This window comes from Rissa tridactyla, chromosome 5 (genome assembly GCF_028500815.1).
Source record: "Rissa tridactyla isolate bRisTri1 chromosome 5, bRisTri1.patW.cur.20221130, whole genome shotgun sequence".
Taxonomy (NCBI): domain Eukaryota; kingdom Metazoa; phylum Chordata; class Aves; order Charadriiformes; family Laridae; genus Rissa; species Rissa tridactyla.
The window spans coordinates 76,123,414-76,151,129 of NC_071470.1; the positions used below are offsets into that span (position 1 = coordinate 76,123,414).

Consider the following 27,716-nt stretch of genomic DNA (forward strand, 5'->3'; position numbering starts at 1 on the left):
GAGAACAAGCAGGGCTTGTGGTGGCTCTTTTAAGACTCTCTTCTGGGTGGAAAAGGCTGCTTTTGAGGTTTTTTGGTGGTGGTGGGGAAACATCTTGTTCTTTTCCAATGGTAGTTCACACACACCTTCGCTTGTGTCTAACTACAGCAAATACCTGGAAGGAGGGTGTTGATCTCATGAGTCCAGATCTGTAACTCTGATTTTTGGCAAAACCAGATGCTTATTGGGTGGCTTCATCTGGTTGTGAGATATATATTCACTCCCCTCTCCCTGTGATTTGTAAATACAATACTTGTGTTCTCTGGCATGTGGACCCAATAGAGATTCCCAACATGAGTTTTGTATTGAGGTGGGTCTTCCAGCTAAGGAGAAGAAAATAAATACACTCCAGATCATGGGCCCTGTTTGCTTTCATGCCTGTCTCGTATGGGGCAATAACACTTCCATGCTAAGATGTAAATCAAATAATTACTTGCCTCTTGCTTGTTTTCCACAGTAAGCAGAGATATAATCTAGTGGAAAGAACCCTTGTGAGGTGCTGTTTGCGTTGGTGGTGTTTTGGTTTGTGCTGCTGGCTGGAGAAAGGAGGCTGGGAAGGACAAGAGAAAGGCTTCACTCTACTACAATTCTAGACAGAAACCAATTTTCTGGGCAAAATAAATCCATATATCTTTCCAAGATTTGTTTGTATAATGTTTAAAAAGCCGGGGAGGAGGTTATGTCATAAACACTGCCAGATTCTACTGCCCAAGCCCTCAGTTTCAGGGAAAAAACCCCTCTCCTGTTTGTCCTGAAGTGCTGGTGTTTTGATGGCTGGGCTGCGGGCAGCACTTCAGCAAGCTGTCACAAGCATGCTAGTTTGGGAGTTTAGTTCTCTTCATTTATACTTGTATAGAGTTGGATTTTTTTTTTTTTTGCTTAATGCTATTTTTGTACTCACTTTGCTGTAGTGAAAACAGGTTTTCGACAGCAAATTGGATCTCCTGAGTGTTTCAATGCTGAACTCCGGTGGGAGGGATGGCTGCAGTCATCTCTGCCTGCGTTTGTGTTTCCCGCTGCTGTTCCGCTGGCAGGGATTCGTCACCCTTTGTGGCTCGCACAGCAGCGCCTGCGTGACAGTAGCTTCCGTAGTTACCTTCAAATACAATTTTAACTTCAACACAAACCAACATGAATTAAGGCTTAAAATCAGACAGACTTTTTTTGTTTTAGTGTCAAAAGAGAAGCCATGATTTGGTTGTGTCTGATCCCAGCAGTGCTCCGACACCCTGAGAACTGTTCAGTTTGGGACTGAACTACTCACAGTGCTCCCACCAGCTCCCCAGTGGAGTAAAAAATCACCTGTCCCTGCCCTGTCTCTGTACAGACTAATAACTTGCTGTCAGCGCACCTGGGGTTGAGCTCAGGTTGCTCTGCTGTGATTGCAGGCTCCTCTGTGCTCCCCCATTTTGGGTTGGGGCCTAAAGTACCTCATGACAGTGTCTGCTGCTCTGTGCCCAGTGAATTAGCCTGCAAGGTGACAGATGGGCTCCTAAATGGCTGATTTTGTTTGCCAATTTTACTCTCTACTGGGACTACATCGTGGTTGTCCCACCTTTCATCCCCTACCTAAACTGTGATTACGCTTGCTTCCTCCTTCTACCTCTTCCCCCAGTTACTCTGTTGGCTTTCACTACTCCCAATGACACGGCTGTCACCTCCACCAGAGCGCTGTGACAGGGAGTGACTCACATACAGAGCCTTAACCTGCATGTGACATCGGATGAGTCAGCTTTGTGCCTACCATCCAGCTGATATCAAAGGCCTGGGGATGGTGAAAATCGGCTGCTGTGCCAGAAAGTGGCAATTTAGGAGGCTCATCTCCCATTTGTGAGAAATTTAGTGCTGCAAAAAGCCTGGCAGTGAGCAGTTAACTGTTCCTTTGGCTTAATCCAAAACACTTACTGCCAAGTGCTCGCTGGAGTATCTCTCCAGTGAGAAAAGCTCAGACCAGTTCAGACGATGTTTAGTGGGGTCCTTGGCCACTTCCCAGTGGTGGAGGGGAAGCTGCTGCTTAGAGAGGGGATCTCAGGAGAACTTAATTAAAATAGTTGAACTCCACAGTAAGCTTCTCAACAAGGGAGCTGTTTCTCCCTTTGAATTACTTTATTATTTATTATGGGTAAATGCAAGCAAGGCGTGAGGGAGCAGAGTAGCAGAGGACACCGAGAGCGTCACGCTCAGCAGTGGGCATGTCCGATGAGCCAAGGTTAGTGGAGGAGGAGAGAGAGATGGGGCAGGTTTGCCAGCCTAATTTCAGAGCACTGCTGCGCTGGGTGGCCCTGCTGAACAGGGAGAACGCTGCTCTTGCTGGATATAGCTTTTTCCCTGCAGTGCTTTCTTTGGAGTTTTGCCACTCAGCCGAGAAGACCCACTTAATGTAATGAAAAACTCATCCCTTGTCCTCTGAATGCGTCTCTGAATAGCAAAGGCCAGATGGAACGGGTGCACTCAGCTTTCTGCGCAGTTCTGGCTCGTACAGCATCCATTCCTTGATTATAGCAAGCCCAGTGCTCTTCTCCACAGCGCTAAATTACACAGTGAGGGGGGTGAACCCTGGAAAGGGAAGACACCCCAAGTACGGATGTCTTTGAAAGCATCCTGAACACCAGGTAAATGGCACTGGCTGAAAAAAGGATATTTCTCAGAGTCCTCATGTTTTCAGTATAATACTACATCAAAGGGACAAGAACACTATCGGGTGGCGTAACAATACACAGGAAGTGTGTTCTAATACCTTAACTTGGCCTCGATAACCATTAGGAGAGCTTTCAGTTAGGTGTTGGGCAACTTCGAAACAGATGTTCTCTCCCCTAGGTGCCAGGGTTCTGACTCGGCAGCTATTACTTTAAGGCTGGGGTGTGAGTCCGTTGTTGTGACCACCGGGTTGAGCCCTGCACTGAGCCTGTTGGATTATTTCCTCGCCCTGTGCTCAACTGGGTGCCTTACGATTATTTTCCCCTGCGCTGCCGACATGAGTGGTGGCACCATCCTTGTTCCTCACACCCCCGCTGGCCCAGAGGACTAAGGCTAAAAAGACTGCTTACATTCCAGTTGCAAAAAGGCAGCTATTAGAGGGGTAACTTGGAGGCTGGGGTTGTGAGTGGTCTTGGGGGAATTCTTGTGACGATGACAAAAAGCCATTTCCAAGTATTAGAGAGTTAAAAAAATCCTATGACTTGCTCGGCTTCTTCATAAAGGGGCTGAGTAAGTGTGCCTGGGTGTGGAAATCTTACTTTAACCTTATTTTCAGGAAACAGTTGGCTGAGATTTCAGTTAAAATTTAAAACAGCCTGTGACACATCAAATAGAAAAACTTCAAATTCAGAAGCTTAAAGGTTGACTAGGCATTAAGCGGGGGAAAAAAAAAATAGGAATATGCTGCCAAGCAACAGGTAAGCAGCCCAAGCTCTAATTCTCCAAGAATTCATGTATGTTATGTTACAGCTGTCATAACATAGATGCAGAAAACATTTTCTCTGTATTTCTTTGCCACCGAAGCGTCAGGTTACTTTCATTTTATTGTGTAATCAAGGACGGGCTCAGCCCAAGTTACAAACACTGGGGCTGTATCTGTTGATGTTCTCCATCTCCTTGGGAAGCATGTCGCTTCACCATGGAGAACAAGGCAAAACGACTGAGTGCCAAACTCCCACCCCCTATTCAATTAGTAGCCAAATGGGATACTTCACATTTCCAATGGTTCTGGGCAAAGTGGTGGGAGTCAGGTATGTGCTGGGAAGGATGAAGTTCCTACACTGGCATCTTAAGGTCAGCTAATAGCGAACGGCAGAAAATGCTCAGCTAGAGCGAGGTTTTGCTATGGTAAATTTTGAACTTTACTCTTATTCATTCAGAATGGTAATAAAATCAATGTTTGACATGAAAACTGTGTCGTATTAGTTGAATGTCAGAAGAATGAAGCAGGGAGGAAAAAATAATACATTCTAGAGAAATGCAACAGCCTTGCTGTGGATGCTTCACCTGCCATTAGCACCTGCTGATTTACACTGGAAATGGGGCTTTTCAGTGACATGTTTTATATTCCTAGCTCCGATGGATGAGGAATCTGCAACTAAGGGTTGTTTTGTTTATTAGAGCAATCCTACTGATGGTGGTGTTCTTTTTCATTAGACAAGACAGGCAAAGTTTAAGACCTTTAAAAAAAAAATCCTTTGACAAAATATTTTCTTTGGTCCCAGCTCAGACCACGCAGATAAATGACTGTTAGGGGAGGACAAACAGTTTAAGCCCCTTCCTAAGAGCTCTGCATGCAACTTCAAGAGTGGTACGTCTCCCTGGGACTGCCCATTTAGAAATGAGAAATTTGCTCATTGTACACTTTGTTTTTCTTCATGGAAGTAAGTGCCAGTAAGAAAATAATTTTTTTTTATTGCAACTTGCTATTTTTAGTGTGGCTTTTCTTTCACAGCTCCTTTTTCCTAGCTGAAAGCCAACCCTTTCCAAGTGATATTCAGTGCTCACATTGAGATAAGACACTCCTCGGTATTTCTAAGAAACATCAGGGAAATTCTGATGTATGAAAAATTAAATAAAGTACTTTAAGAGCAAGTTCTACTGCCTCAACTCATAAAAATCCTCAGAGTTTGTACTTTGCAGTTCAAGTCTTGTATGATACAGGCTGAACACCTCTCTACTAATATGGCAAACTGACATTAAGTGCAAAATGAAGTTAAAACATACCTTAAAACAATTTCCCAGAAGTTAAGGACAGTCCACTGAAAGCTCGACTTGGGCAGAAGGCTGTCTTGCTCGTTTCTGCGCTTCTGCTTGTCCCGTACTTGAGCCTCAGGCTGGAACTTGGTCTTGGGCTGTTGCCGAAGCCTCGCTCTTTCTCTGGAAGAGAAAGCAAAGATGAGCTCTGCTGATAACAAACAGCAGACGTACGTCCTCCACGCCCAACTTGTGGAAAGGTGTGATGCTATGAGAAAGTATCTCTGAAATTCACAGCAAAAGGAGAAAACGTATTGCCACATTTTACCTTTTTAGATTAAACGACGCCTTATCTTAGGATATTTCCCTCTAGGTCACACTTCTGAGCCCTCTGATCTTTCCTGTGAACTTCCTATAGACTTCCCACACTTGATCCAAATCTGCGCTGAATTAAATGGAGCAGAACTAAATGCGACAAAGGAGACAAGCCCCGAGTACGGAACAGCAGGGAGGGATTTCTGTACGCTACTGTCCTGCTTACGTGCCGTTTTCGTACGGCGTGCTGCTTGTTGCCTCCCTTTCGGCTGGTACCTTGGTACAAACCCCAGACGGGTGCCCATTAGTGCCACCACCCGGTCAGGGGTTGCCCTGGTTTTTCCTGCCTCGCTGCGTGTTGCTGTGCAGCGCATCCCTGGTGAACGGATGTTGGGTTTAAGCTGGTTTCTCTCAGAAATGGTCTTTTGCAAGCAAAGTGCCTGGCTTGCCATCGGACATCCTTCCCTGCTGTCGCTTCCTCCAAAACCATTACTTTTCCTTAAGGCAGAGGTCACTCGTGACCACTTCCAGTTCTCACACTATTTTACATACCCTACTTAATTCTTAAAAATAACTGCCAATAACACGTCACTGAGTTGGGAATGTTCACAGTTGATCTTTTTACGTGTTTTTTTTTTTTTAGGCAAAATTGATTTGTTTGTCTTGGTCAGTAGCTTTTGCTGATCCACTGAGTCACAGCATAATCCACACATTTGTCTCTTCCTTATTTCTAAGGCATTTACAGAATGAGGTACCGCTGCTTTTGCCATCCCTCGGTGGCTCCATTTTGCAAGCAGCATTTTCTAACTTTTCAGCCAAACAGAGACGCTATCATTTTCCAAGGTCTCCAGGAAATTTCTGTAGTTGACCCATTACTGAGTATAGAACTCAGGACAAGGGCAGAAGAAATTTTTTAGCGCTTACCCCATTATATTATTTTTTTCCCACAACTACACGCTTCTGTTCTTCATGTCTCTGAAGGTTCCTTATCTTTGTTCCAGCTTCTAAAGCCTCAGAGGGTTCTGGGATGAGAATTCACACACACAAAAATCAAGATAACAAAAAGAGGTTACCAGATTTCCTTCGTCTGGCCAACATAAAAATAATTGCATCGACTTCATAATTACTTTGAACTGTTTCTGTAAGACTGGAAAAATAATTTTCTACATCCAGTGGCATGAGAATGTCCTGGTGACGCTGTGAGGCTTTAGGCTGCATATTTGTATGCAGGCGTTATTCCTGGGATTTCAACAGCGTATGTGTTTTAAAACCCAGCCTGTGGGACCGGGCAGTTTTTCGTTCACGGAGGCTCTCGCTTTACTTGTTTGCGGATTTTCCTCCAATATATTAAATGAAGTAGGGAGGCCGTGCCCTTATCAAATTACCATGTGGAAGCAAATTACTTTTATTTATCATCCTGTAATATTTATGCATTGCATTATTTTTTCCCCTTTCTTAGATGACTGATGTTTCTGTCTTCTGCGCCTCTCTCGATTATTTATCCCTGTCTGGTTTAGCTGGCAACTCCCTTGGGAAAAGACAAGGCGCTGCCTTCATTCCCCCTTCCAGCCAAGCCTTTTCCACCTCAGCTTCAATAGAATAAGAATTCCCGTACCTTTTCCATTTCCTGTAAGCTACGGTATTTGTACCGCGAATTCACTGTCTTTGCTACAGCCACAACGAGAGGAAATTTCATCAGCGCGGCTGCGATCAGGCGACTTCAGACAAACAGACACAGCTCCATTTCTGCCTCGCGGCTGTTCGCAACTTCTTCGTTAGCAGTTACAAAAACTATGCCAGAGTTCATTACTGAAAAGATTGAAAGCTGTTTCTTTAGAATACATTGCCAGAAAGAGAGAAAACCTAAGATACATATAAAAAAAGTTATTATAAAATTATTCCTCCTGCTTTTAGTGTGATAAGGTATTCCAGTTTTCATAACGAACAGAATAATAAGTAATTAATTCACTAGAATACTGCAATCGCGCAGGAATGACCCACCAGTGTACTCCAGGGACCAAAGCCTCATATTAGTCCTACCCGCACAACAATTTGTACTTGTAAGAAGCCCAGCACGAGCCTGTGGAGCCTGTGAAGGGTTGTCTACATAAGGTGCAAAGGAGCAATAAAATCTGAGCCATAGACACATCATATAAACAATATAAATCGTGCCATATAAATATCTCCTCAGAGGAACAATGCTCCTCTCTCACAGAATGACAAAGAACAACTCCCTCATGCCATCAGGGACCCCTCAAGAAGCCAAACCGGAGCAGGCGGGGAAGGAAAGCCACCTCTGTCTCCTCTGCAGGGCCGCTGGTGACGGCACAGCTCCTGTCGGTCACGGGCACTGGGAACACAGCGCCAGGCAAAAGCCATCTTCCCCACGCGGGAGCGTCCTTCTTAAAGCACCGCCTCTGGGAAGCAAAGGATTACAGAGGAAAACTAGTGATCATTTAGAATAATATCATAATAAAGAATACATTTGTGGCTGTCCTATTTGCAGAGAAACAATGGAGAACATGAATTTAGGTGGAACCTCAGAGAAACCAAAATGAAGGAGCCAAATACATGTTTATTTTTGTTATGGGGCTGACTTTTTCCACCCTCCTGGAATTGGGGGTATTGCCACTATTTGCCAAAATTTTCAAAACCGGACGGGAGACTCCCGTTCTGGAGCACGAGTCCTGCACAGAGCAGAGCTCTTATTTTCCGGCACAGCTGCATTTCCTGTCTGAAATGCCACAATTAGCCCAGGGGAGCTCCATCCCTTGCCTTGTCTGCTCCCAACATGTGACAAGTGTCACATTTTTGGCACCCTCTGCTGCACTTTCTTGCTATTTCCCTTCCCCTGTGTCCACCCAAGCTCCTTGCTTACTCTCACCATGAGCCAGCAGGTACAGAAGGCCTGAGCACAAGAGCCCTCGCATTTCCAATGGGATGGATCCTGTTGGTTGGCAGCCTCAGAAGTGACTTGGAGCTACAGAGCAAATAGCAGCAGGTTCGATTCCTTCTTATAGATTTCTCACTGCCTTCCCCAGCGAAGGGAGCTCCTGTGGTCAGCTCTGCTTCTCCTCCAGACCTTCATCTCCCTTGGGCCACCCTGAGACACGGCTGCGGGACGACGAGCAGCAATAATTCCGTTTCTTGTCAGGGGCCCAAGGGGAGCGCGAGAGATGCTGAGCTTTAAATGGGGTTTTAGCGATGCAGCGTCTCCTGGGATGAAGGAAGCCCAGCTCGGGATCTGTGATTAAAGGAACAGCGTCAACTGCTGTTGTCAAATATCGCTGTTTGAATTCTGCTGACACTCTTCAGCTCGGGCATGTTTGTCTGCAAACGCCCCAGTGCCTGCTCTCTCGAGGGAATAATGACATTGGCATTAAAACAGTATTTCCACAGCAGCTGACTCTGATCTCTGGTTAGTTAAAGCATTTGGCACGCAATACATTTGAATAAAAACATTTTCCATCATTTTGAAAATACCTTGAATAAACCCAATACAGATAAATACAGAGTCTTTCTCCACAAGGAGAATATACAACTATTACAGCTAGCTTGTAGACCCTGCTCTGTTCAAACATACAAGCAGCCAGATTTTTGCAAGAGATTTCAGATTCTTGTCTACCTACGTTAACGTACAGACAATTTAACGACTATGTGACAATACAGACCCATTACAAACATTGTATTGCTGTTGACTTCTAAAAAGGCAGAAGACGCCAGAAAATGATGGGTTTTTTCACTACTCTGCTTGTTCCAAACCTGAGGCATATCAGAATAAATATTTTTTATTGCTACCCGAAACACTTGCAAAGGCTTTGATGTTATTGAGTTCCATTGCTAAGCAAAACATGGAAATGCTGCGCTGCTTTCCTGAGAATTAGCTGTGCGTAAATACATCAGGGAACACCAGGAGGAGGCAGAAAGTAAATTAGAAAGTCTTTCAAGTCAAACCCAGCAAAAAGAATGAAGAAAAACCACCCGTCCTTTTAGGGTTGGTACCTAACACTCATTGCCTTTTCCTGGGGAGGGGGCTGCCCTCAGCGGAGCGACACCAGAATGTCACCTTCTCTCCTTACTCCACAGACAGGGGAAAACCAGCACAGCAGCCGAAAGCCAGCGCACAAAAAAGGGCCTGCTCCGAGTTTCCTTCCCCAAGGAAAGAGGTGTAGCCAGCCCTTTCCTTTCCTCACACACAAGGCTCACCCGCATTTGGATACTTGTGCCTTCATTTACATTCCATTTCTGCTAAGGCACCTGCACCCACACATACATTTTATGCCTTCTGCCCCCAAGTCATTTTGCTGTTAAGTTAGGAACCCCTCCACCCCCCGGCCTCTTTAGGCATCTCTAGGCATACGCAAGTTAAAGAAATCGAACCCCAGGGCCCATTTTAAGCAAGAATTATCCAAAAGCCATCTTGCTGGCGCTAGCGGCAGACAGCAATCTGATCATTTTCCCTACTCCCCTTACCTAAGTCTCAAAGTTTCCATCTGGTAGATCAAATAAAAGTGGCAAAACCATTTGAATGCTGTTCCCGAGCCTACTTAGCTGGTGTCAGCCATAAATGTTGAGATGCCAGTGTTGGCCTGTTACAGAGACTGATGCCATTTCCGAGTTGTATAAAATACATGTTAAAAGTTTGTCACGGTTAAAATTTGCTTTACAATTTTGGTGCAGCATCTCCTATAACTATAGGTTCTAGAGGACAAGAAAATAGATCGTGGCCTACAAAGTTCATCTCAATCAGTTCAATTTGGAAGGAAGTTTGGGGCATACGAATTTGGTACCTGCCTTACATCGATTCTTTCAGCTCCGCCAAGCGTCCCCATAAAAACTCTTGCGTCCCTCACCTTTGAACCATGCCAGCAGCAAAAGCGTTGCTACTGCAACGCAACAGGCACAGCTATTTGTAGATGGTACAACATCAAGAAAGTTCAGACTGGGAAAAAGTCTCCCCGAAAAAGCTTGTAGGTTTTGCCAGCAGTAAACTAATAAAATATAAGATGAGAGAATTTACTTTACAGCATGAGTAAGCGACACAGGAGAAGAATTACTCACTTTTTATAGCAGGAAAACCCCAACCAGCAGAGATTACAACTTCCCTGGGATCCCACGGGAATTCAGCAGCAGAGCTAGGAAACGAATCCAGCTCTCTTGTGCTCCAGCCTGTTGGGAACACGGTGTCGGCCTTCACGTTTGCAGGCTCATCTTCCCATCTCTGTTCCTTGGAAGCAAGGAAGTAACATCCACTGGGGTCTAATACCAGCTGCACACAAAAATTTATAATTTTTAATGCAATGGGTTTGGATTTGGATACATTCAGGCAGAAGGCTTGTACCACTTCAGAAAGCTTTAATTTAACCACTGTTTTTCCCGACTGAGCCACCTCACTGTTGCCCGAGTGCCAGATGAGTCAAGCTACTGAGTAAATGGATTTCTCGAGAACCCTGGTTATTTTTTTTTCTCAGAAGAAACTGTTCAGGTTGCTGGTTTGTTTACTTGGCACAACACAGTAGGCCAGTTTACAGCCTGTCTGGCTTTCCTCTCCTTTGGGAAAAGACAGACTTAATTTATGGAGTCTGCAGAAGGAAGAAAACCTTCAGCAGTCCTATTGGTCACTTTTGTATGTCTGTGCTGTAAAATCAAACTAATTTGTTGCTTTTCCTGCCTGGGGAGGCTGAGAACATGGACTGTTAAAACGAGCCACGGAGGGAGGAGCACACACAGGTGTGCGTGTATTTCAGCAGAGGGTATACCCAAACTAGACCACGTCAAGCACACTAAAATGACCTTTTTAAAAATTATCTTTCAAGGCACGTTACAACAGGAGTAAGAAAATGGACTCAAACTCTTCATTCGACTGGCCTCACATGCTGAATGACACTGGGCTATACAAGTACCTCTACTGGGAAGGCAACGTCTCCTACGTGGACTTCTACCTTCATCAGCCTTCAGTGGCAGCTGTCTTCATCGTCTCTTACCTCCTCATCTTCCTGCTCTGCATGGTGGGCAACGGAGTGGTTTGCTTTGTCGTCCTGAGGAGCAAACACATGCGTACGGTCACAAACCTTTTCATCTTAAACCTGGCTGTCAGCGATTTACTGGTGGGCATCTTCTGCATGCCCACCACCCTCCTGGACAACATCGTGGCAGGTAGGCTGGTTCACACCGCGTGGCAGAAAGAGCTCGGGGGGGATTCGCCTGCATTTCTGAGCGCTGGCCTCCCTCGGGACCCTGAGAGTGTCTTAAAGGTCTCTTCCAACCATAGCCATTCTTGGATGCTATGTGCTTTAGGCAATCCTGCTCTAGCAGGGGAGTTGGACTAGATGATCTCTAGAGGTCCCTTCCAACTCTGAAGATTCCGTGATTCCGTGAAAGCCGGGTGATGTGCACAGATCGCTCCTTAACTCTGTCCGTGGCATAAGAAACCAACGCCTTTGAGAAAGGTCAGGGCAAAGTTGGAGCCCTCGTTTTGCACACTGGGCTCAAGGGGCAAAATCTCTCACCCGTCACCCCCCGCCTGGCTCCTTAAAAAGCTTTAGGCCCCGCTACAGCCCTCTCAGCAGAGAGGTTGGAGGTGCCGGTGCTTTGAGGCTGCTCAGGAGGGGGCTGTAACCAGCACTCGCTCTTCCACGCACACAGCGACAGAGAAGGCAGCAACTCTACAGTCACCTTAAGCCAAGACATCGATGGCCCCACCTGCACGCTGCTGCCATTTCTGAGGGAGCTCTATAGGCATTTCAAGTCACTGGAAGTCAGAGGGGAGGAAGACAAGCCTCTAACCCACCTTCTGGACAGGCTAGTTGGGCAGAGAGAAATCTTATGAAATTCAACAAGGGCAAGTGTAGGGAGCTGCACCTGGGGAGGAATAACACCCCGCACCAGCACAGGTTGGGGGCTGACCTGCTGGAGAGCAGCTCAGTGGAAAGAGACCTGGGAGTCCTGGTGGACAACAGGATGACCATGAGCCAGCAATGTGCCCTGGTGGCCATGAAGGCCAATGGCATCCTGGGGGGCATCAAGAAGAGCGTGGCCAGCAGGTCCAGGGAGGTCATCCTCCCCCTCTGCTCTGCCCTGGGGAGGCCGCACCTGGAGTACTGTGTCCAGTTCTGGGCTCCCCGGTTCAAGAAGGACAGCAGGGAACTGCTGGAGAGGGGACAGCAAAGGGCTACCAAGATGCTGAGGGGACTGGAACACCTCTTTTATGAAGAAAGCCTGAGGGATTTGGGTCTCTTCAGTCTGGAAAAAAGACAGCTGAGGGGGGACCTTATCAACACTTATAAATACTTAAAGGGTGGGTGTCAGAAGGATGGGGCCAGGCTCTTTTCAGTGGGGCCCAGTGACAGAACAAGAGGTAATGGGCACAAACTTGAACATAGCAAGTTCCACCTAAACATGAGGAGGAACTGCTCCACTGTGAGGGTGGCAGAGCCCTGGCACAGGCTGCCCAGAGAGGTGGTGGAGTCTCCCTCTCTGGAGACATTCCAAACCCACCTGGACGTGTTCCTGTGCCACCTGCTCTGGATGACCCTGCTCTGGCAGGGGCTTGGACTAGATGGTCTCCAGAGGTCCCTTCCAACCCTTGCCACTCTGTGATTCTGATTGGGGCTGTCCTTGCTGACTTCCACATCCTCCCTCTTTGGGAGGGGGTTTTCCCAATACCAGCTGACATGTCTAGGAAGACTCGGTGGATGCTGTGAGCCAGACACAGAGAACAATCAACTGTAGCAGTCAGTTCCCTTTCTTGTCTTTAACAGGGTGTTAAACCACAAACGTTTGCTTTGCTGTTCTTTGGAACATCAGAAAGCCCTGCTATGGCCTGACAGAGCAAAAGAAATGTCTTAGTTCTGGGGCAGAAACTTCCTCTTACGCATCTAAGCACGGTGCTGCAGGGAGACGGCGGCAATTTCAACAGCCTGTTTCCTTCCAGGGTGGCCATTTGGGAGCCTGGTTTGCAAGATGAGCGGGATGGTCCAAGGAATCTCTGTTTCTGCCTCGGTCTTCACTCTAGTTGCTATCGCCATAGACAGGTAAGGTGACACAGAGACTGTAAGCTGTTGCTTTCCTCTCCCTCTGGCCTCCCGCTGAGGCCGATTCATTGATCCACACAACACTGCCATAAATGAGATGCATTTTGCTCCTAAGGCTGCTAAGCAAAACCAAAGGTGGCCGGGTCTGAAGAGAGAAATAGCACTTTGCTCCTCCACTGGAGGAGATGGTACAGCTGGGCTACACCCGGCTGCCCAGAACCAGCTTGTTCCTCAGCTATTAAGCTAGATAGTAGAGGCACGAGGGCCTGCTTCGGTTCAATGAAGCAGCAGAAGCAGCAGGCTGATGCAGGGACAGATCACAATGATGACATTTTGACAGCAAATTTAACTTTTTTTAAGATAGTTTTTACTAACACAGCTGTTAAACAGAGCAACTAAACGCAACTCCCCTGGCTTATGCAGGACGAGGAGATGATTCCAGCCATGCTTTTTCAAAGATATACGGTTTGAAATGTGTGTGAACGCTTGCCCCTTTGGTTTAGCATTCTGCATGTGTCCCTGGGTGTCTTTGCCACAGGTTTCGATGCATCGTTTATCCCTTCAAGCAGAAGCTGACCATTTCCACTGCAGTCGTCATCATAGTGGTCATCTGGGTTCTGGCTGTGGCCATCATGTGCCCTTCTGCAGTCATGCTGCAGGTACGAGAGGAGAAGCATTTCAGGGTGATCCTTGGCTACGGCAATGAAACCCGCCCCGTCTACTGGTGCCGAGAGGACTGGCCAAACCCGGGAATGAGAAAGATCTACACCACGGTTCTGTTTGCCAACATCTATCTGGCTCCCCTGTCGCTCATTGTCATCATGTATGCCAGGATAAGCATCGCGCTCTTCAACACAGCCATGCCCGTGGTGGGAAAACACAGCCAGCAGCAGCGGCACAGCACCTCTAAGAAGAAACAAAAAGTCATCAAAATGCTGATTATTGTGGCTTTGCTTTTCACCCTCTCCTGGCTTCCCTTGTGGACTCTGATGATGCTCTCAGACTACGCCAACCTTTCAGATATCCAGTTGCAGATCATCAACATCTACATCTATCCCTTTGCTCACTGGCTGGCCTTTTTCAACAGCAGCGTCAACCCCATTATTTACGGTTTCTTCAACGAAAACTTTCGCCGGGGCTTTCAGGCAGCCTTTAAACTCCAGCTCTGTTTCAGGGGGACGGTTCCCAGGGAGGTCTATTCCCAGCGAGGCCCAAGCAATGCCATTTTGCCAGCCACCAACTACCAGCCGCCCCAGGACCAAGCTTGTCAAAATGCTGAGGAGGAGGGGAAGGCTGTTCAGAAAGGAAATTGGGTGAATAACCAGCAGGATTTGGTAATGGAGGATCTAGAAGAGCCCTGCAACGATGGGATTCAGTGAAACGCCAGATGAACTACCTACCTAAGTTATGCCCAGCAGAGCTTATTTTTTGTGTTGTGAAACTCATGCTCTGTAAGCCCTGTCTGACAAAAATGCCAAGATGTTTCTGTTTTGAAGGAGGTACGCGACCTGCCTAATATCTCAACACTTGATATAAGGAGGAAACCAAATTCAGCCCTTTGCCTTACCAGCTGGAACCAGCAGCAGCTCCCCTGCGGTCAGCCATGAGTTGCTGCTCCCCAACTGGGCTGGAGCAAAGGCGTGATTAAAATGGGATTGCCTTCCATTTATCATGACATAAGAGAAAAAGAGAACAGCGATTATTGACTCAGATACAATTACTCCAGATCCTCACTGATGAAGAGGAGAACATTCACTCATTTTCTTCTGCGCATCTCCAAGAGCAGCTGAAATAGGGTCAGTTGGACAATATTTACGGGGATGTTTCAGCACATCAGGCTAGTTGTTGTTAATACCTGCAGTTTTTCTGCTGATATCAGGCAATGAAAACATCCCTGCTGTTTGTAGCATCCAGCCAGACCGTGGAGCTGGAAAAAAGAGGCAATCACGAGACTTGCCAGGGCCCTGAGCCTCTGCCTCCTCCTGGGGTTTCGACCGTCAGGGCTCAGGGCAGCTCCGAGCCAGCACGGCTGAAGGTTGCATCAAGAAATAATTCTCTCTGTAGACCAAAATATCTGCTAATTAGATTTATAAAAAAATAAATAAAAATTCCTTCACCAAAAGTAAGACTAATCCAACAAAGTGACTTCTTGATTTAGCATCAGTTTCTCTTTGTTCAGCAATAGATCCTTGGTATTGCTCTTACAGCTTCTTCCGTGAAGCACAAACCTGTTCCTCAAACTCGTCAATCTGTTCTTCTATAACTCTCATTAACTGAAAGATTGAAGATACAGTCTGAATATTTGAACTGAACTCACCAATTCCTGGGTCTTCTTGTGGTTGTGCTTGGATTGCTTCTGCCCGCACATTTTGAACGCCAACCAGTTCCTACCCAAATGACCAAACCCAAGCATTTTGAGTCACAGTCCATTTATTGCCCTTCCTGGTTGCCCTCCTTGTTCATTCTGCCATGTTAATTATTGCTAGAGAAATAAATAGGAGCAAAAATTTGAGAACTAAAGAATAAAAAATGGCTTTTGTAGTACACCTTTTGGGGGAACTCCATTCTATTTTGGGGGGGGATGTGACACCTAAAAAGACTGCAATTTGAATACTAGCAGGAGATAAAACCCCTTCGGGGCCCGTTCAAGCTGACAGAGCTCAGCACATCTTTGATGAATGGAGAAGAAATCTCTTTGCCCCCGCTAAAGACACTGCTCTGGAACTGCCAATTCTGGGGGCTGCAAACACGAATTTTTCATCATTTCACTGATGTGGGTCACGCTGGAGAAGTCCATGTCCATGGCGGTGCACCCGCAAGGCTTTTTTTCAAGCAATAAAAATGTTTAGGTTGGTTTGAGACTCTCGGCAGGCTCCGAAAGCGTGGGGGCAGCCTCGCCACAAGCCAGCTTGGAAAATGTCGGCATGAATTCCCAGCCGCTGCCCTGGGTGGGAAGAGAAGTCCAGCGTCGCTGTCACTGAAGCCAGAGGAGCTCTGCCGTGCCACTGCTGCACTGGCAGGGTTGGCAGCCTGCACATCCATCAGCAATGACACTGTCCCTCCTCCTCTCCTTGCCCTCTGCAGGGAGAGCAACTGGGTCCCTGTCCTTGTACTTCCTGCAGTTTTCCCCGGCCTGTGGGAATAAGAGAGAGAGTGCGGGACCTTTGCTCAAAAGCCCAGGCGGACACGTCTTCAGAAGGCTCCTCTGGTGCAGAGAATTTCTTCATTTCAGCATTCCTTTAGCAGACAACGCATTTAATGAGTCCCCTGTTCATCGGTGCCCCAAACCACGGGGCGGTAATAAGCGATCGGCTGCAAGGCTGGGGCAGAACGCTCCTGGCCTGCCTTTAAGTCCAGATCTTGCCCTTTTTCATGTGGCTCTGCTGCTGTCCTTACACACGGCTGCCAGTTCGATTGAGATGTCAAACTATTTGGGAACTATTTGGGAACGGGACAGACACTGAACAGGTACTAAGTACCCTCCATATATTGCTGTAGGGTCGCAGCGTGTTGGTGCTGATGCCTCACACAAACAGCCGTACGGTATTTGCCACAGATGAGCACATCCAAGCCGACGGCTTCCCAGAGAATAAAAATGCTGGTCCACCACCTTCCGCCTTTTGACTGCTAATAGTAGAAATCACTCTGTCTCAAGAGGAAAAAAAATAAATCCCAAATGACCGGGAAAAGATACGCGCCTGTCAACACAGAACTACTCCGATGAACAGGGCATGGAACTACCAGCTGTATTGGTATTTCTCATTCCCAGGGATGAATCAATACATTTCTTATATCAGCTTTGACTTAACAGAACTAAACACTGTCTACCTTCTGGCATTCTACACCGTACAGCACTCTGGTCTGAATCTGCAGCAGCAGCCGGCAACCAGACAGAACTGCCTGAAAACTATAACAACTATTCGCCCCACCGTGGGCACGGAGCTTTCTCACAATCTTCAGTCTCAAAGATGACCATAGATGTGTTTGCTGGGAAAGGAGACAATAAAAAAAAAAAAAGAGGAAGAAAAAGGAAGAAAAGTTTCCTGCAGCTACGCTCTCTCTTAGCAATTGTAATAAAGACATTTTTGAAAACCAGGGAGCACATGTGGGTTACCCGCTCTGTAAAACTTCTGTGCTGTGGTTTAATAAACACGCTCAGTTTGCAAACACTGAGCTTTCCAACAGCTGTCAGGGCTCCAAAGATAGAACTGATGGCAGTTTTGGGGTCTGTAACAACAGCACCCACCTCCCAAAACCAGGAATTAACTCTGGTGTTGCCAAACACCCAGTGGCATGACACATGGCCCTCTCTTAGTACCACCTTGAAACAATTCACATGTGCTAATAGATCCCCGGAGCCTGGATTTATCCCCCATCTCACACGCAACCCCTCTTCCCACACGCTCCTCCTGCGCCCGGGCTCTGCTGGAGCAGGGGGTTCCTCACCACCGCTTGCTCCCACATCGCTGCTCCACCACAGGGCTCTTCCCGACAGGGGCTGCCCTGGGCAGGACAGACCTTTGGAAGAGCTGAAAGAGACTCGCCCTCTCTGAAGGCAGAGAAAAAAATCCTACGGGGAAGTATTTTTGCTCTTGTCTTGTAGACAACGCTTACAGGTGTTAAAAACCTGGTAACGGCTATCCATCATTCCTGGCAATTCCATTAACTGGAAGCCAAGGCTGCGCATGCCACACGTGCCAGACTGGCAGATGCCACGCAGAAATGATTCTCTCACGTCCCCGGGGCAGCGCTCGGCAGCAGGCTTTTTTCCACAGAGGAAATAACGAAGGTTTCCTCTCCCCGGACACGCGCCTGCGAAGCTCTCAGCACCCCGGCTCCATGAACAGAAGGAAAACATCTGTCCCCACAGCTCGGCCGAGGGCTCGGGTGGCATTTCTGGCCCTCCCCTTCAGTCCTCATCTCTGACAAACCGTTCCATGCAGCGACAGAGATATTCTTCTGTCCCACGCTCTGGATCTTCCAGGAACAGTCAGGACAAGCAGTAAGGGACAAAGGCCCCACAAAACCGCCCGCTTTCTGTAGCTTCCGAGGCAGGGAGGTACGCAGAGTGACGGCAGAGTGCTGCTGGTAGAACGGCATTCGTGTCATTTGCCCGAGGGACCGCAGGGGACCCAGGCAGCAGCGGCCACCGCAGATGGCCAATCGCACCCTCGGCCATTTGTTTGGCGTGTGCCCGCGCACGGGTCTGTTCTGTGGCACCGTCACTGCTCCATCCCAACAGCCCAGTCACACGGAGACGGGCCAGAGGGAGATTTAGGGAACGAACAGGGCATTTGCAGAAGAGAAGTTATTTCCAGTCGTGGGGGTAATAGGAGCACGATCACCAAAAATTACTCGAGTCCCAGTATTGTATCGCTTCGGAGTTCCTCAGTCTGTCACATCTCTGGGGCTCCTATTAAACTGTCCTGCTTTACGCTTGGCCCAGTGCTGGAAGTAGTTCTAAAGCACGTGTATTTTTAACAGCTCAGAAGAAAAAAGACAAAGAAAGAGATAAATAAAAACTCAGTGCTGCTTTGGGTTTTAGAGAGAAACAAACGGAGGATTTCTCAGCATTTCTAGGCTTTCTCTCCCTCTGGTGCTCTCTCCATCACTTGGCTGTGGCCTTTCCGTCGCCAGCTTTTGGGTGCAAAAACTGTTCCTCATCAGGCATCCGCGTGCTGCACGGTGACAGCGGGCGTCTCGCACACAGGACGTCTGTGGGCGCACTGTTAATATTAACTGACTCACCCAGGTACTGCTAAGAATTAAGGGATAATTTTGCCATCTTCCAAGAATCGAATATTCCATTGCCTGTCTCATTTGAGAAATAACCAGAGCCTGTAATAGGCATTGATATTAAAACGATTCAAAAGCCACTTCTCAAACACCCTGCAAATGCGGAAACCTCAACAAGAAGTTCGTGGTCCTCCATTTAGACACTTATTGCTCTCCCATCCTGCTGGGAATAGGAAGCAAACAGCTGAAATTTCTGCCATAAGGTAAAGACAGTGTTATCAAAAAATTAGGCTGGTGTCAAGAAAAAAAAAAAAAAAAAAAGGATGCTAATTGGCAGAATTACACTGACAAGGAAAGGAAACATTGCTGCTGCACAGTGAAAAAAATAGGCCATTAAAATGAAACGCTCATGCAAAGCCAGCAGAATATCAAGGGCGTAAAGCCAATTATGCAGTAATAAATGCGTCAAAATCCCCAGCAATGACACCACTGTGTTCTGTTTGCCTTTCTATTGCTTGCTTTTGTTTACCAAATTAAAATAAAAAAGTTTTCCTCTACATTACTATTAGACAACACCAATCTCTTTCTTTACAAGCTCTAACTTCAAAAGAAAAACAAATACCACTGGAGCAGGGATTTGTAAGCTGCTCTGATTGATTTTTAAACTCCTTTCTAAAGTAAAAAGAAAGTGTTAAAAAAAACCCAAACAACTTCAAAACCAACAACGTATGCAATTGTCAAGCAATTCCTGCAGAGAAGGTGAAGAGAAAGATCAGATACAAACCATGACTTAAGGCACCCAGCTAATCCTGAAGTGAGAGCAGCAAGGAGAAAATCGTAAAGAGGAGATAACAGGACTGCTAATTGCAGTACAGACTGTTGGAATTTACACGGGGGTAGTGGAAATCCTGGGCTTTAAGATCAATTCAAAGTTTCTCCCTTACAATCCATACAGGTTATCTATAAATCTTAAAAAACCTAACGCATTCCTTTTTCTGGGGGGGCAGTGGTATAGTTGGAAGGAGAATATACTTTTCACTGAAAGAGAGAGCTTTTAGGAAAATGTAGCCCCTTTTATCAAATGAAGATTAGCGTTACCTTAGCTCTCCTCATACATGTGTCAAGGCTCAGCCATACACTGCACCAGCACCTTCTCCAATTGCCATCGACCATCCCGCCTCCAGAAACAGTCGGGAGAGAGGACGTCTGTGTCTTTACATACTTCCTTCAACACAAGAGGAATCCTTAACAGATAAATTTACACACTGACCGTCGCGTCTGGGGACGGAGGAAGAACAAACAGTTCCTTGTCCTGGCTGGGAGCCTCTCACAGCAAGTCCCTGGAAGAAGGCTGATGATAAGCTCCGTGGTGTTCCGGCTGGACAAGTGCTGTCTGAGCGTTTCTAGCTGTCCTGCAGTCATCTGCCACGGCAAAAATTTATTAAAAAAACTAAACACCAAGCAGTCGGTCATTCCAGTTGGTTACCAACATCCTAAGGCACGTGCACATCCGTGTCCCAAAGTCCTGCTAGAGAAGGATCTCGTGTGTGCGCTGTGGATGCAAACAACATTGGGTGGGTGCAAAAAGAATCCTCCTGGCTGGGAATAAGAGTCATTCCCTGACCCCGACCGTCTCTGCAGACCTGGCATTTCAGAGGCCAAAGGGGCCCCAGCAGAATCTCAACTGAGCCCGGAAAAAAGGGCCGTCAGCTTTCAGCTCCCCCTGGTAGAGGCTGACGGTACCGGTGCTAGCTGGGAATGTCAACAGCACTGGGAGGGAGCGGGCTGGAAGTCCTCAACCGGGATCATTTTCAGAGCAAAGGAGATTTTTAGCAAGTACAATATTTGCTTTGTTTGACTTCATTTTCCCCGTGTGCAGTGACAAGAGACCATTGCCGCTGGCTCCACGGGGCAGAAACGCCTCCTGCCCTGCGGGAGCTGCACTGGCGCAGGAACCCAGCCTCGAGGAGACACCAAGGGCCACCAGAGTCCCGCGCTGCAGCTCTCGCCACGTGCCACGGGGACACTGCCCAGCGGAAAATTGCTATTTTGGATGGTTTCAGGTAAGAATTCCAAGCCCTTGGAATTTTGCCCAGCGGCTGACTGCTCCAAACACACAGAGCAACACTCGCTACCCCGAGTACCCCACACCAGCTCTGGGGGTGAGACACAGCCTGACCCGTTTGCGAATCTCTGCTCTTCCCTCGCTAAACCGGCTGGAAATTTGCACATCGACAATCTGACCCAGTAAGTGCCAGACGGGGACACCAAGCGATGCCTGATACAGAGCGATACGCTGCACCCAGGAGCAGGATTACAGCCTCGGTAAACAGCTCTCTGGGACATCGGGGAGGAAAAAGAACCCAGAACTTGGACGGAAAAATGTTTCACAGCCTGGAGGAGCTTCATGCAGATGACAAATCACTCCTGAGCTTCACGTACTGAAGCATCACGGAGATGCTACCGGTTTTATTATACCTGTTTCAAAAAGCAAACAGGAAAGAAGTAGGTGATTGAGACACTCACAGACACTGGAACAGACATTCAACAGCACAAGCCAACTGTCAGAGAGTCAGACTGGCTTAAAAAAATTGGCTTGCTATAACGAGCATTAAACAAACAGAAGAGGAAAGTCTATCTTAAGACCAACCATAAAAGCTCGGAGTTGTAAAGAACTCAAGCAGCAGGTACAATGACAGAAGGAAATACCCGTACATTCAAAGATAGAAACAGATCTACCAGCAGAAAGGCAGAAAAAGGGAAAGTTTTCAAGAAACATTTCTGCAATCCAGCTAAGAATTATTTCCAGTCTTCCAAGTAAGAATACTAACTGGCACCTGTGCAGGCTTTACTTTTCTAAGATCCCTATAATTTATACTCATGAGTTGTAGGAGAGATGAAGCTTGCTCTGAATTGTAAAGAACACTGCTCACACACACGTTAGAAAAGCCGAGCAGGCGCCAAGCAGCAGTTTGCGGAGGAGAGCACACCTGAGAAGGCTCTGTCACAGGGAGGAGGGACATCGTGGACTGCTGGACTGGGGAAGGCACCGGCTACAAAAGGAGGGAGAAAGCATTGGGCTCCAGCGCAGACTCTGACCTCGTCCCAGGAGATTATTTGCTGATTTAGCACAATTCTCCCTATGGCCACACGTTGACCCAGCAGCTCCACTCCTCCTGCAAAGTGCACTCCTGGGGCTGGTCTTAGCCTAGGCCTGATTCTCTTCTTCATTGCTTTTCTCTTGCTTTTCTAATCACTTTTACTTTACCTAATTCTTTATGGCTCTGATGATTCTTGGAAATCTGAGAACGGTTTCCACTGGCAAGGAAAGAAAACTGCTTTCCTCGCAGAAGGGCGACGGAAGGAGCCGGTGGTCGACGGGACAACAGGCATCCCCGCACACCTTTAGCTGGCGCTGCCCAGAAATCCAAGGCACCTCGGTGGTCAAGAGAGCGAAAATACTAATAGAATCGTGTCTTTGAGATGTTTTATGCCCGTTTCAGCAGCAAGGAGGTGGCTGAGCTGGCTCTGCACCCAAACCCAGCCAGCTCAGTTTCCCTGACACCAGCCCGCTGCTCCCCTCTGTGTCACAAAGTCAGCAGAAAGAACCGTACGTGCCAGGAAGATGCTGGAAACATCAGCCCCAAATCACAGCAGCCCTCTGACTGCTGGTGAAACTGGTTTTACACCCGGAGGGGTTAAGCTGCCACATGCACCAGTGGTCACAGATATTTGTGCTGAAAGGAATAAACACGTACATATGGCTGCATACGGATACTTGTGCTTAAGAACATGATCTAGTACTAACTATTGGAGCAAGCAGGAAAAAAAACTTCTTCGCCTAGTACTTCCTTGCCTGCCGCCTTTGGCCAAATCCCTGTCAGACAGAAAGAAACCACCAGAAATAGTAACGGCCCAGGCATTACACTCTGCCAGGGCTTCACTGTTTTAACCGCAACCCAGGTGAGACCCACGGGACTCTTACCATCCTGCGGCAGGTTTAAGGAGTGCAGTTGAGCAGATTGCCAGGCCATGGCAGCAAGAACTCAGCACACTTCCAGAGAGGCAAGGTTGGTACCTAAAAAACAAAAAAAAGAAGAAAAAATTTAAGGAAAAGGTGATTTAATTGTAAAGTTATTGCAAGGTATTTGAACCAAAACAACTTTTGCTTTTGATTTCTGTTCTGGGAATAAGGAGTGGTGGGCACAGGTCATATCATATTTTAGTTGGCGAATATAGCGCTGAGAAGCATCTCCAGCCAGAACAGGGGGTAAAACCCTTATCTTTACAGGGAAATTGGAAAAGACCCATCTGCCCAGCTGACGCCTCAAACCGGGAGCCGAGGCACTGGGGGATTTCGCCCAGAGCCCCAGGGCCTCCAGCTCCCCAGCGTCACACGGTATTTTATGTGTTTGTCCTGCTTTCCTTCAGCCTCTCCGGAGAGGCGGCTCCCCCACGGCTTGTCAGGCTCACTCAGACAGCACTAGGGTGGAGACACGAGTGATCAATTACGCAGCCTGGCTAATTCCACAGGAGGACAAACTTGGCTGTGAACTAAATCAAGCTTTTCACTTGTGCATCGTGTAAGCAGAAAGTGACTGCGCTTGCTCCACGTACAGTAGTTGATTTTGCCACTCAACATGAATTGTCTCAGATCAAAAAGCGTAGTTGGACTTGGAAAAGATTTTCTTTGTGCATGGCAAGATGTTGCCAGATTAATGGGGAAAAACGGAAAAGACCTTTGCTTGCCCTGAGGTGAATTCTCCAAATAAAGTCAGAAACTCCACGGCTTTACACTCTGACAGACTCTCTGTTCCTAGAGCCAGGCAGGATTTTTGCCTAAATTCACTGTACGTGTTCTGCTAAGGTTGAGGTATTTCACTAAAAAACGCTGATTTGAGGGATGCTTTCTCGGGCAAGACTCATTTTCTAAGTGCTCTGCCCGGCCAGTTTCTGAAAGGGAAACATTTTGACATCATTTCATGAAGCATTGATAATAACATTCTCATTCTGATACAAGTCAAAAGCAGATTACCAAAACTGAGAAGTTGTTACCAAGTGGAAAACAAAGCCTCCAACCGGCCTGGTCCACCAGCACATTACTGATCTGCTGATCTTAAAAGTATTTGCAAATAACAATCGTGGGGGTTTTTACCCCGTTTTCCCACTTGTCATTCTATAAAAAAAAATTAAAGCCCCAGTTAGAAAAAGCCAGCTATTTATACTGTCAAAATAATCCAAACAATCATCAGAAAACTGTGAACAGAGTTGAAGCAAAACTCTGACATTCGGTGACTGATTTGCAAATCAGAAAACCTTCCAATGAATTAATTCCGTTTCATCTAATAACAGTTGACCAGGCTTCTCGTGGGCTGTGCGGACATTGCAGTATTTAGGTTGCGCGGGCAGACTAATCCATCAGCACTATCTTCCCAAAACAGAATTACGGGCTCCTTTGCCAACCGCCCGCGGGATTTGGTTTTCTCAAAGAGAAATTAAGAAATGGCTCCCGGCAGTGTGGAGATTAAGCGATCACAGAGGAAAGGAAAGAAGAAATATTCATGCAATAGCCTTTGTGATCTGCTGGGCTGAATTTAGAAGGTTCCATTATCTGCACTACAACCAGATGAGCGCCTCAAACAGAAAACAAAGATTGTCAAGCGGTGCATGAAAGCAACAGTTTGGCAAAGTGATGTATTTTAACTCTTTTTTGTTTTAAGGACTTTTCAAATCAAACTTTTAAGCCAACAAGCCTAAACTTCCAACAACACTCCACCCCACCAGTCTGGAGCAATAAGAAGATTCACACCACATGATGCATCTGTAGCAAGTTTCCAGAAAACCCTCAGAGCCAGCACTGAAGGCACAACCGCAGGCTTGTGTCCCGGGCTGGAAATAGCTGCCAGAAGGACACAACCCCCCGGGCGAGGGGGCACTTGCAGTGACAGCAGCTCAGCTTGTCTCCCACAGAGGAAGCATTAAGCAGCACAAGCAGAGCACGCAGAGCATTTAACCTTTAACGTGGCCTTAAATGTCACGTTTGCAAAGAAAGAATTCCAGGCCTGAAGGGCAATGTCGGGGACCGTTTTGCTGCTCCTCAAAATAACCCCTGCCAGACTGGTGAGCAGCAAATCACCCCTCTTCAGGTGACTAAATGGGTACCGGCTGCAACTAGTCATGTCAGCCTGATGCACTCATCTTCCTTCTGAAATAAAAGGTTATATTCACCTAATAAAGTTTTGCCAGCAGAATAGTAGAGAGGACCCTGATAAGAAGCGAGAGCACGGGGCAAAACTGTAGCACAATCGGCTTCGTTTTAGGATGGGCAATGAGAAATGCTTTCATCTAGGAATAATACACAGCACGGCCTTTACTTTTTAAATCTCTGTGTGAGCAATGAGCTCAGTGGCTGTGTACACCGCACACCCAATTCATCCGTGAGATCTGAGCTGGATGATTAACCTATCGACAACTTGAACTCCGACTCCAGAAGAGGGAAAAGGAATATTTACACCGTGTTGATCCAGCTCATCTGAAGGCGCAAAGCAGCTCTGGAAACAGTCTGTGTTGTTCAGATGCAAGAGGCAGTGAAAAGTCGAGCAGGAGAAAAAGCCCGATGTGTTAAATCATGTTTCAGTGACTAAATAAGCTCCCCACATTCCCCAAGACGGACTTTCAGCTGTAGGCATTTGTACAGGACAGTATTGTTTCCTAAGTCACTTGTACTTTTAAACTGTTTTAAGGTTTTAAACCTCCCACGTGTGGGATCTTTCTGCCTCTATCGCCCTGTGCTGTTCACATCCACAGAAACAACGATCCCATGAAGTACAGCGGCAGAGATGGAAGCAGTTGCCAGGGAAGAAAACCAAAGGCACTGGAACTGTAGGTATTTTTTAATGTGCTTTACCACATAATCCAGTTTATCACTGGTCTGCTGACCTCCTACCTGGTTTAAAATACTGGGGGGCCAACTAATTCCTGGTTTCAATCTACAGAAATCAGTGAAGTCCTGCCAGAGATTAATTATGTTCCACCTGGGCTTCTCACTAGCAGAATGCCTTGTTGCTAAGGTCATCCTGAAGCCTAAAATCAAGTCCATCTCATTTCCGACAAAGGCGCAATTCAGCTGGAAAGAGAGAATAATTGCACAGCAGGACAGTGCTCTTTTGGATGCAGTAATTTTTATACCCTTGAAACTGTTGAGGAATGCACAATTAAAATCAATCACATAGTTGACTGTATCTAGAGTCAGGAAGGAGACAGATACCAATATGGCCCCTTCTGTCTTACCCTTTGTCCCACAAGGACAAAGAACAGAGATGGCAAAAGGAGCTTTGCCTTGGAGGAGGCTTTTGGAAGCCTCACATGATTTGTAAAAGCTGGTTTAAAAAACAAAGTCTTTGGCTGTGAGCTTTTGCATTCAAAGCTTCAACTCTTCCTTCTCAACCAAAAAAACTTGCTAATTTCTCAGTGGGGGGCCAGGGGGGAAGAAGTTAGATATTCACAGTCATAAAGATGTCTGAGGACAAAGTACTTCACACCATTCCTCCCAGGGCAGATGGGTAAGTGGTGGTGGCTCTCTCTCAAATGCCTTGAGTCAGAGCAGAGAGAGAAGGTTCTGCTCCAGAAAAATCCCCAGCAGCCGCAGCCCAGATGCCCTCCCAAGGGAGAACAGGAGAACGCGGCTCTTGCCTACCAATGCCCTACGGCACGTGGTCAGAGCAGGACCTTACCTGCCGTCACAGCTCCCGCTGAAGAAAGAACAGGTTCATTGACTGCTCCCCACAACTGGCTGCACAGTACTTTGAGGACTACAACAAAAATTACATTTATTATGACACCGTTTATATTTCTCATGTTTATTACACATTCACACGAACAATATAACTTCCACAGGGGGAAGGAAAATTGCTTCCCCTACCTTTTTGTTTTTAAATATACATATATACTTCAGCAGCTGCAACAGCATTTGGCAACGGAAAACTGCCCCAGTGTTTCCAGCCTTATTTTGCAAGGAGTTATCAGCCCTCCATAAACTCAGTGAAAGGAAGACTTAAGCAACTCTCGGACCTGAGCTGGGCACAGAACAGCCAGGGTATTTTTGGCACTTTTTGAATACACAGATAACCACGCATTCAAGTCAAAGTGCCTCCATACGGTAATTACAAGTAAACCACAAAAGGCAATACATTTTGCTGCTCTGCAGGCTTCGCAGCAGACGCTGCGCCTCTAAGAAACAGTTGAGCCTTCCCGGAGCCTCACCTGGGGCTTTGGAATAGCTCTGTCTTTATCTGCCTCACAGACACTTCTTTGTGTTACTTAACAAATCCAAAGAGACTTCTCTGATAAAAGCTGCAGCACTCCTTGCCTCTGCAGCAATGGTTGCTACTGTCACAAGGCAAAGTTAGGCAGACAGCATTTTATGACACAGTACACATGTTTTTAAGTGAACAACACAGGAATAAAAAGATACTACCCCTTCAGGCTTAAGATGGGGAGAAAATCGTGCTTCTTGCCTTTTCTCTGCTCTCACACGCCAGGATATTGGACAAACTGTGTCTTGTTTCCAATGGCAGCTGATGCGTCAGCCTGTGTTGCCAGCCGAACAATCTGGAAAAAATGAGAAAGACAAAATACAGAGAGATACGAACAGCGCGAGCGCAAGACTCTTCTGAGAATCACAGAATCGCCTGGGTCCAAAGGGACCTTTCAGATTGTGTCCATCAACCTAACTCTGATAAAAACCACCACTAAACCCCGTCTCTAAGCACCACGTCTGCCCGTCTTTTAAATACCTCCAGGGATGGCGATTCCACCACTTCCCTGGGCAGCCTGTTCCAATGCTTAATGACATTTTCAGTGTAAAAACATTTACTAATATCCAGTCTAAACCTCCCCTGGCACAACTGGAGGCCGCTT

At 46.9% G+C, this 27,716-nt stretch overlaps 1 protein-coding gene across 2 annotated transcripts; it reads left to right on the forward strand.

Annotated features, from left to right (window-relative positions):
* The first annotated feature begins 3,468 nt into the window (after nt 1-3,468).
* Nucleotides 3,469-14,440, forward strand: NPFFR2 (neuropeptide FF receptor 2). 2 transcript variants are annotated; one of them, XM_054203231.1, is made up of 4 exons: nt 3,469-3,479; nt 10,859-11,184; nt 12,962-13,061; nt 13,600-14,440. In XM_054203231.1, exons 1-4 carry the CDS (start codon nt 3,469-3,471, stop codon nt 14,438-14,440), a joined length of 1,278 nt encoding a protein of 425 aa, XP_054059206.1. The 2 variants fall into 2 exon arrangements, with proteins under 2 accessions (XP_054059206.1, XP_054059207.1); XM_054203232.1 differs by lacking the exon at nt 3,469-3,479 and having other exon boundaries at nt 10,836-11,184.
* Nucleotides 14,441-27,716: the final 13,276 nt, after the last annotated feature.